Source organism: Pan troglodytes, chromosome 9 (assembly GCF_028858775.2).
Source record: "Pan troglodytes isolate AG18354 chromosome 9, NHGRI_mPanTro3-v2.0_pri, whole genome shotgun sequence".
Lineage (NCBI taxonomy): Eukaryota > Metazoa > Chordata > Mammalia > Primates > Hominidae > Pan > Pan troglodytes.
In genome coordinates, this window is record NC_072407.2 from 58,706,951 (window position 1) to 58,717,556 (window position 10,606).

The 10,606-nt window shown below is 35.8% G+C and overlaps 1 protein-coding gene across 1 annotated transcript; it reads left to right on the forward strand.

The window, feature by feature from the left end:
* Nucleotides 1-9,208: 9,208 nt before the first annotated feature.
* LOC100608661 (olfactory receptor 5M3) lies at nucleotides 9,209-10,129 on the forward strand. Its single transcript, XM_009440403.3, is given in 3 exon segments — nucleotides 9,209-9,471; nucleotides 9,473-9,942; nucleotides 9,945-10,129. Coding segments are annotated over 3 exon segments (918 nt in total).
* Nucleotides 10,130-10,606: the final 477 nt, after the last annotated feature.

Sequence of the window (10,606 nt, forward strand, 5' to 3'; positions counted from 1 at the left end):
CTGGAGCCAGAATTCCTACCAGAGTGAATGTGAGATAGGAGCAACAGGAGTCAAGCCTTACTCTAACAATTTTGCCTGATGCAACCATGAAGTTTCCATGCACTGAGATAGGAAAAGTTAAAAAGAAGCCGATTTGAGGTGGTTTACCAAGAGTTCAGTTTGGACAATAAATTTGAGATGTTTAATATGCTTCCAAGTAAAGTTGTCAAATAGGATGTTGAATATAGGAGTATAGAATTCAGAGGAGTGTGTTGACATAAGGAAGTAATTGGGAAATTTTACATGCACACACACACACATACACGGTCCTCACTTAATTTCAATGATAGGTTCTTGGAAACTGTGACTTGACACAAAACAAAGTATAATGAGATCAATTTTATCAGAAGCTAATTGATGTAAACAAGAGTTAACTTCCTACGGCATATTTCTGGTAACAAAAACATCACCAAATTTCTTTTTTTTCTTCTTTTTCAAATTCATGTAAATTTGAGGACTGGCTTTTTCATTGCTGGAAAAAAGTGGATCTAGATAGAGATTGCATTGAATCTGTAGATCACTTTTTATTGCCATCTTAATAACGCTGTCTTCCAATCCATGAACATGAGAGGACTTTCCATTTATTTAGGCCTTTATTAACTTTCAGCCATGTTTTATAATTTTCATTTCACAAATCTTTGATTTTCTTGGTTAAACATATTCCTAGGCATTTTATTCTTTTGGATACATTATAAATTGATTTTTTTAACTTTTATTTTAGGTTTAGGTGTACATGTGAAGGTTTGTTATATAAGTGAACTTGTGTCATGAGGGTTTGTTGTACAGATTAATTCATCTGTAAGCAGGTATTAAGTCCAGTATCCAGTAGTTGTCTTTTCTGCTCCTCTCTCCCCTCTCACCCTCTGCCCTTAAGTGGACCCCAGTGTCTGTTGTACCCTTCTTTGTGTCCATGAGTTCTCATCATTTAGCTTCCACTTATAAGTGAGAACATGGGGCATTTGGTTTTCGATTCCTGTGTTAGTTTGCTAAGGATAATAGTCTCCAGCTCCATCTACAGTCTCACAAAAGACATGATCTCATTCTTTTTTATGGCTGCAGAGTTTTCCATGGTGTATATGTACCACATTGTCTTTATTCAATCTGTCATTGTTAGGCATTTAGGTTGATTACATATCTTTGCTATTGTGAATAGCACTGCAATGAGCATTCACATGCATATGTCTTTATGGTAGAATAATTTCTAAAATAAATACCAATACACTTCTAATTATCTCACAAAATAAATGTGAGATAGATAGATAGATGATAGATAGATAGATAGATAGATAGATAGATAGATAGATAGATAGATAGATTTAAGAAACATTAATAAAAGCAAGTAAGATAATTATTTACCTGCTTATTCCAGTTCAGGGCGGCAGGTAGCCAGACCCTATCTAGCAGCTCAGGACACAAGACAGGCACTGATCCTGGACAGGATGCCATTCCATGGCAGGGCACACTCACACACCCACACTCAGTCTGAGACCATGTAGATGTGCCAATTCGTCTAACGTGCACATCTCTGGGATGTGGGAACACACAGGTTACCCAGAGGAAACTCACACAGACATGAGGGGAACACGCAAACTTCACACAGACAGTGGCTCTGGCCAAAGATTGATGTTTAATTTTTAGTCAACTTTATAATAAAATGATGCTGAACAAAAGATTGTTATTCTAGGACCTGTTGGGTGTGTGTGTGTGTGTGTGTGGTGTGTATAAAAACTGAATGAAATTATTGAGGAAAGGAAGATGTGCAGCTATAAAAAGACAAAATGGCAGAGAAGTGACTGGATCTGTGTCTCTCCAATATTAACAAGAGAAGGCAATGAAGAAGGAACAGCAATAAAATCGAGAAGGTACATCCAGAGAAGTAGGAGAAAATCAGGAGAGTGTAGGAATCCACATAAGGAAAGATAATCAAAGAGTGACTAGCTCTGGCAAATACTGCTGACAGGATAAACAGCATGTGATGGAGACTTGACAATCGTTTTATGCAACATAGAGGTCGTGTATGGCCTTGGTAAGATTTTCAGTGGAGTGGTGGAGGAGGCGGGTGTAAAAGGCTATGGAAGTTATTTTAAAAAAAATGAAAGGAGACAAACTGGAAGCAACATGTAAAGACACAACACTTTAAGGAGTATTATCAGAAAAAGTTAATTTAGCAATAAGTAAAAAGTTTTACAGTAGCCATATTGTCTTGTTCAACACATATTTTTTAGTATTTTGTTCTAAAAATGTTGGATTATTTCTAACAAGTTAAGAATAAAATATTTTATAATAGCTTATTATTTTACTAATTAGAGAAAAATCACAAAATGCCAAAATATGTTGTGCCGCAGTAGATTTATTTAGTTTTTAATTAAATCCATGTTCTGAATTATAATACTGCATTATTATGACCTACATATTCTGATAGTGTTAGAATGGATTTAGCAACTCATTCTGACATGTTAATTGTACTCTAAAAAAAGCCATGCTAAAAGTGTGTGTTATAGTAACAGACAATCCCTTTTCTATCCTGACCTGATTAACCTTGTTATTCACTCTATTATTGCTATCATCTCACCAACAAGCTCATGATTCAGATCCAGGTATGATTAGTACTTAAAATTTGCCAGCATTCCAAGGGTGGCACCTTAGCTAAGCAGGAAGAAGGTAGCTCTTGGAATCTTACTGTGTTGATGTCAAAGCTCATTTGTACCATGTACTGGTTAAGTTAAATTAGATAATATTCTGACTTCTCTCAAATGGACTCCTCAAAACCAGTTCTGAATGGTGGGCAAAAGAGGCAAAGCTGCTTTAACATTATGAACTCCTGAGTGAATGGTGCTCATAAAACTCAGAAACTCAAAGCTGGCTCTGTCCCGGAAAACATTTCATTCTACAATGTAGGAAGCACATGGTACATCTGAGTCCCCTCCTAACACGTTTGCATATTATATGACTGAAATTAATCGGTAATATAAAAACAGAAACTTTCACATTAGATGTACTGGACTTCAAGCCTTAATTATACTACTTAATAGTTCTGAACATTACGGAAATTACTGATCTCTGAAACATTGTAAGCAAGGTGGATAACATATAAAACTCATGAGAAGCAGTGCCTATGAGGCAGATAATATCCCCTGAAGTTACTGTATATGGTAAAACTTTGTATATTATATATGCATATATATTATTCTATGAACAATACATCCACACTGACTCTGTATACATAAGACAGGCTGGTGTGTGCATGTGTGTTTGTGTGTATATGTATGTGACTATGTTAACTTGGCCTAGAGTTGTGTTTTCAGAACATTTTTTCCACATTCTTTTTTCCTACATTGACAAATCACATGGACTGTTGTGTGCTAAGCATATTTATCTTAAATTAAATCACATTTATTTAAATAAATCCGAAACTAAATTTTATATAGCCACTGCAAGTGATAATTCTGTGCCAATTGTCACAAATAGAAAGCAACAAATATTATATATTTTCAAATATTGAAAATACCAAAATGTCTGTGTGCTATACATAAAAATCTCATATGATATTTTAGTAAATATTGGCAAAAATTGCTGTATTAGGAATTAATTAGAAGTCTTTGAAAATCACATTAGCTTAAGTTAGTTCAAGTTATCTTAAAACAGGTTTTATGGTTAAATTTAGATACTAATGTGAAGACATTAATATTATTGTATTAAATTATGTATTTTTTAAAAGCATTTTTATATCTGCCTTACCCAATCTGAACATTATCATAAAAGCAGAAAGGAGGTGTTCTAAATGAATTACTGTCAAGGTACAAATTCTGGACAAAAGGAATGAGCTATAATTATGACATTAGGCTCGAAAGTTTATTTTGCAGAGGTAGTGTAAAAAGCAGAAAATTAATTTTGAAGCCAGAGTGAGAACACACTTATAATGACAAAATAACGATTTTTCTAATCATAGGCAATAAGGGTTGAACCTGAATTTGGCAACATGGGTAGGATTTAAAGGCTATTGAATCGTTGAAAAGAGATTCTACTGCCCTTCTACGGAAGCAGGATACTTCCCTGACGCCTTCACAGGACTCGCCATAGGTGTGCCTCATTTACTCAGCCTGCCACTCTCAACTCCTTGTGGGAGGAGTGCAGGAGTGAGCAAGGCAGGAACTGGAGTGCAGGAGCACTGGGACCAGCTGGCTTTTTCAGTGCTGGTGAGATCAAACTCCCTTTACTTGGTCCCCAATGAATTCCACTCTTCATGGGAGAGAGTGCACAGGTGAACACGTGCAGGAGCTGGAGAAACAATTTTGGGCACCAGCAGGAGTGAACTCTGTGCAGGCTACACGGCAGCATTCAGGCTGGGTGCCTGTGACACCTGAAGCCCCAGAGGGTGTGTTACAGTGCTCTTTTAGCTTGTCTTCCATGGATAGCTTAAGTGTTAACAGCTCATTGGGCCTGTGGCTTCCCTCCACCAGGGAGGGCAAAGGCGAGTGTGACAGCCCTTTGTATCCATAATCATGGCTCCTGAGTTCTTGTCCAGTGTCCAGGAAATATGAGGTCACACAAGTGAATTGAAGGATGGTAAATGCAGGGGATTTTATTGCCAGTGAAAGTGTCTCTCAGTGGGAAGGGGAGCTGAGAAGAGGATGGGGAGGGTAGGTAATCTTCCTCTGAAGTCCAGCCCACTCCAGCTGGATTCTTCTCCAAAGTTACACCATCAAGCTGAAGTCAAGCCACTTCTCTCCGACGTCCAGCTATAGTCCCCAACATCCAGCTGCTTATCCACTCTGCCGGCTGAGTCTGGGGTATTTATAGGCACAGGATGGGGCAGGGCTGGGCCATGGATAGTTTAGGAAAAGCAAACATTCCATCAGGAATACAAGGATGGAAGTTCTCACTTTGGGCCATGGTCTCAAGCTTTTCAGCTTGAGGTGGGAATTCACTAGGGACCTGCCCCATCTGTCTAGAATTTTTCTGCCCTCTGTCCCCATCACTAGTAGGTAGCATCCTAAATTGAGTTGAGGTATAGAAAAACCACAGTCCAAGAGTTGGATCAGTTTGAAGAGATCCCAGAGGAGAAGGAAAAAACAGCCCACCCTCCTAGGCTTTAGATAAGGAGACTAATAAAGGCTGATATGAATGACAGTTCTAAACTGAAGAGTGAAGTATTAGTTTCTTCAGCTGCCATAACATAGTACCACACACTGAATGACTTAAGACAACAACAATGTGTTTTTGCACAGGTCTGGAGGCTAGAAACCCCAAATCAAGGTTTCTGCAAGGCCATCCTCCTTTCTGAACTCTAGAGAAGAATCGTTTGTTTATGGTACACATTCTGGAATCGGGAATCTAGTTCCTGATTCATTGAAAGTGTGACATTGATCAAGTCACTGAACCTCTGAAAGACTCAGTTTTTTGTCTATAAAATGAGAGTAATAGTAACTGCCTCAGGGTTGAGTTACAATAATTAAATTAGCACAAATATTTGAAGTATGCTACTTCAAAAATGCATTATTGTTGCTATTATTATTACTACTACTTGGAGTAATATTTTTGTTATTTATAAAATGAGGAAATTGAAGAAAACAGATTTTGTTTTATGCTTTGATATGCTATAATTTTAATTATAGGAAATAACGCTTGACTCATCTTCCCTGGAAAACCCAAATGGCAGAGAATGTGAAGCATAGAGCATGAAATTGATATGTACAGTTTGAGTAACCATATAAACAGGTTTAGTATGATAAAAATCCCCTCCCAAATTTTATTTAATTCTAGTACCCATTCAAAAAAACTGGAGTTGGGGGAATATAGTATTGTAGAACAGTCAAAAAAAAAAAACAAAAACAAAAACCACAAACTCAACAGTTGGCTTTTTCTCTAGAGATGTACTTCCCACAGGGTCATTTTTAAGGAAAAAATCTTAATTGCTTTTTGCTTTCTAAGGAAAACAAGAGAGTCTTCTCCTTTGCACCTCTCCCAGTTTCTCTTTTGTCAGGTTGAAAGTGTTTACCATTCTCATATATAGCACGCACTTTTCAACTCTGCATCTTTATTGGAGAGACTTCTCTTCATTCTCAGGTTGGTGAAAAATGCATCTATCTAGAATTGTTAGATGGAGCTTGCATTGTAGATTTTATTTTCTTCTATGATTTATAGGAATGCATTCATGGTTTTATCTATTATGTTATGTGTGTAGGGTGTGAGAGAGATACATAAAAGAGAGATATTTTTCAATAAAATTATATAATTTGATAATTACAAATGATTAATGGAGAGCATCTGATAATTATTTTTTATATCTATTATGTGTTAATATGTGATGCCTCTTTTCATAGTCAACATAGTCAAACACTCAATTAAATTGATATTATTAAGTCATATTGAGGAACAGGAAACTTAAAAACAAAACAAAAAACTAGAATAAAACATGTTCAGTTTTATAAAATAAGTCACAGAGCCAGGATCCAACCAAGGTCTGACAATAGAAACAGAACTTTTTAACTAGGATACTTTTTTGTTGTTGCTGTTGTTTTTAAGATGGAGTCTCGCTCTGTTGCCCAGGCTGGAGTATAGTGGTGCAATATCAGCTCACTGCAACTTCTGCTTCCTGGGTTCAAGTGATTATCCTGTCTTAGCCTCCCAAGTAGCTGGGATCACGAGTGCACCACCACACCTGGCTAATTTCTGTATTTTTGTAGAGAGAGAATTTCACCATGTTGGCCAGGCTGAACTTGAACTCCAACCTCAGGCAATCCACCCCCCTCAGCCTCCCAAAATGCTGGGATTAGAGGCGTGAGACACCACGCCTGGCCTGACTGGGATACTTAATATTGCTTCATACCTGGTCTAAAAAAGAATCCATATTTATTGGTAATTTAATTTGAAATAGAGTAATTCAATAAGGGAAGGTTACGTGTGTATTTTTGATTTAGGTGGTGAGGAAATCCTCTAAATACCCCTGAGGTCCCCAATTCTCTATTTCTTTGTACACCTTGCACCCCCTAGGATCATATCTAACCCCTAGTTTCCTGTAATTTTACTATTGCTATTCATCACCTGGATAACCATCACTCAGGGCTATTTGTATTTAGTTTATGGGGAGTACTAACAATGCCATCTTCTACATTCCTGTTTGTGCTGAATCATCCTTAGTACTACAGAATGAGATATGATTTTCCAAGTAAGAATCCCTCTATTGCCAGTCTTTGAAAATTACATAAAGGAGAATATTTCAGGCAGCTGCAGGCATAAAATCTTGAATCAGAAATCTGGAATTATCTGTGGACATGTCTGTAATCTCTGTTCAGTCATGAATCTAAGGATCTTAGAGACTGTTTTAACAAACCTGTAAGAGATTTTGCAGCCTAAACATAAAGGTATTCTAAGGCACTTTATATCGTTTTTAGAACTTTAACAATTATTCATTTGTAAAAATTTACCCACTAATTAATGCCTCAAATTTTTATGAATTAAACCAAACCTCTAGAGCCATGTAGAATGTACTCTGTTTCAGTTAGTAATTTTCTCCTCTATCCATAGAAAAATGTTCTTTCCAAGTTTGGTGGTTGAAAACTTGGATTTTCACTGTGGGTAAGTTTGCACTTATTTTCACTATGCAATGAGATTTACCTTCCTGCCTGCTTTCTAAATTTTCTGGTAACTGCTAGCCAGTAATAATTATAGATAAATTTCATCAACTTGTGGTTGAACATAGTTTAATACTGCAGATTACAAGAAGGGTCTTGGGAATAATCGTTTGCTCTAGAGATGATATAGCCATCAGAAGGTATGAAACAACCCCATCTCCAGCAAATATATTGTCCTGCTGAAAGGCTATCTCAAGATTCTTATTAGATTGATTTACACTTTTTGTTCTGCAGAATGTGAATGTTCATTGACAAAATATCTAATTCATGGAATTTCTCTCATATAAATATGAGAGAAATATATAAGCTATCAGTATGCGAATATACATATAGGTGTGTGTATATGTATATACACACATATGTATAGACATATATATAGACATGTATGTGTGTGAGTGTGAGTGTGTGTGCATGTAAATTTGTAAGCTACATGAATGATGTGTAGAGTAAATAACTTTACTAGGGAGGCTGTGAATTATTAAGAGATTTGACAGAGCACAAAGATGTCCCATTTGATGGAGGAACACTTGTGGATTATTCTCCGTTATATCTATTAACATCATGCAAAGCACTGATTATATTTCTAATATACTTAAAACATAATTTGAGAAATATTTTCTAAAAAATTTTTCAAATGTAATATATCCTATGTTTGAAAATAAATTTCCAAAATATCAAAGAAACTCTCCAGTGAATTCCCAAAGAAGAATCAATCCCTTCCTAAATTTCTGTCCTTCTTATAACTCTATAAGAATACATACAAGTTTTGAAAAGTATTTATTTACATTAGTACCTTCATAAATGCTGACAGTAATCTGTATGTTTTACTTATTTTTGAATCTCTAGAACATAGAAGTATATGATATCTAGTGGATGATAATTTCATGTTAGAATTGGGAGTCCATATCCAGGATATGTTTATATAGTGTGAACATGGACAAATAATTCACCCTTTAACTTGACTTTGATGGCTACTGTCATCTGCTTTTTGTTCTTCACTTGAAAAGAAAGCAAATATGAGATTAGATTAAAAATATTTTGATAACACTTTAGGCTGATGAATTATTTCATCATATGGCTTTTTTCTCTAATCATTGAGAATATGCTAATAATGAAAAAGAGATTAGGTTTAAAAAGCAGACTTGTTTAGTCCTATTACAAAAAGAACTATAATCCCCTGTAATTATCTTAAAAATATGAAACTCCAAACATGTCATTATTGGAAATAAGGGATATTTAGAAGTAATCTTGGAAAGGTGTATTTCCAAGGTGTACTTACTACCAGTTTTCAGCCATTAAACTTTGTTTAACGGTTATATAATAGGGACTGTCTACATTTATTCATTGTGGAGCCTATTACATAACAGGAGCTGAGAAAAGATTTGCTGAAAATAATAATGTCAAAGTGTGATCATAGATATTATATAAAAGGAGCAGAGATAAAGGTGTAAATTAATAGATAAAAAGTCCTAATTTTTTATTTCATTTTAGTTATTATGAAGATTTGTAACTCATATTGACGTAGAATTGAGAAAATGCTCAGTTTCACCGATGTGACAGAGTTCATTCTTTTGGGGCTAACCAGCCGTCGGGAATGGCAAGTTCTCTTGTTCATCATTTTTCTTGTGGTCTACATTATCACCATGGTGGGCAATATCGGCATGATGTTGTTAATCAAGGTCAGTCCTCAGCTTAACATCCCCATGTACTTTTTCCTCAGTCACTTGTCATTTGTTGATGTGTGGTTTTCTTCCAATGTCACCCCTAAAATGTTGGAAAACCGGTTATCCGATAAAAAAAATTTCTTACGCTGGCTGTTTAGTACAGTGTTTCTTCTTCATTCCTCTTGTCCATGTGGAAATTTTTATTCTTGCTCTGATTGCCTTTGATAGATACATGGCGATTGGGAATCCTCTGCTTTATGGCAGTAAAATGTCAAGGGTTGTCTGTATTTGACTGATTACTTTCCCTTACATTTATGGTTTTCTGACGAGTCTGGTAGCAACATTATGGACTTACGGCTTGTACTTCTGTGGAAAAATTGAGATCAACCATTTCTACTGTGCAGATCCACCTCTCATCAAAATGGCCTGTGCCGGGACCTTTGTAAAATAATATGCAATGATCATACTTGCCAGCATCAACTTTACATATTCCCTGACTGTAATTATCATCTCTTATTTATTCATCCTCATTGCCATTGTGCGAATGCACTCAGCAGAAGGAAGGCAGAAGGCCTTTTCCACATGTGGGTCCCATCTGACAGCTGTCATATATTCTATGTTACTCTGATCTTCATGTATGTCAGACATCCCACAGAAGAGTCTGTGGAGCAGGGGAAGATGGTGGCTGTGTTCTATACCACAGTGATCCCCATGTTGAATCCCATGATCTACAGTCTGAGGAACAAGTATGTGAAAAAGGCCATGATGAAAGTGATCAGCAGATCATGTTAAACAAAATAAAATCAAATTTGAATTAATTTTGTCTTCTATTATTTGATTGGAGAGATGTTATTGCCCAGTACTTAGGAACATTAAGACAAAGATATTCTGTGGGTTGAAAAGAAAAATAAAAGTGATGCAAATGGAGAAAACATAAGGTAGAATGTTTCGTTTCTGTTCATGTGAGTATGGAGATTAATTAAATATGAATAAATTAATTAGTTGAAATGGTGATGTGTGCCAAAGTTCATAGGTGTGCTAATGGAAGTTGCTCAAATACTTAGCTGCAATGAAAAGAATTTCTCTTATTCAAAAGTGCAGTTGCATGAATTTAGGTAATATTTATTTGCCCAATTAAACACAAATTTGGGGCAGAAAAAATTCAAAATATTTAATTTGGTTTTCCAGTGTGAGTATGTAAAATAGTGGTCTCACTAATGGTTATGAGATTGTTTATTGTTTAATGCATCTTTCATTATATTGGGTAGG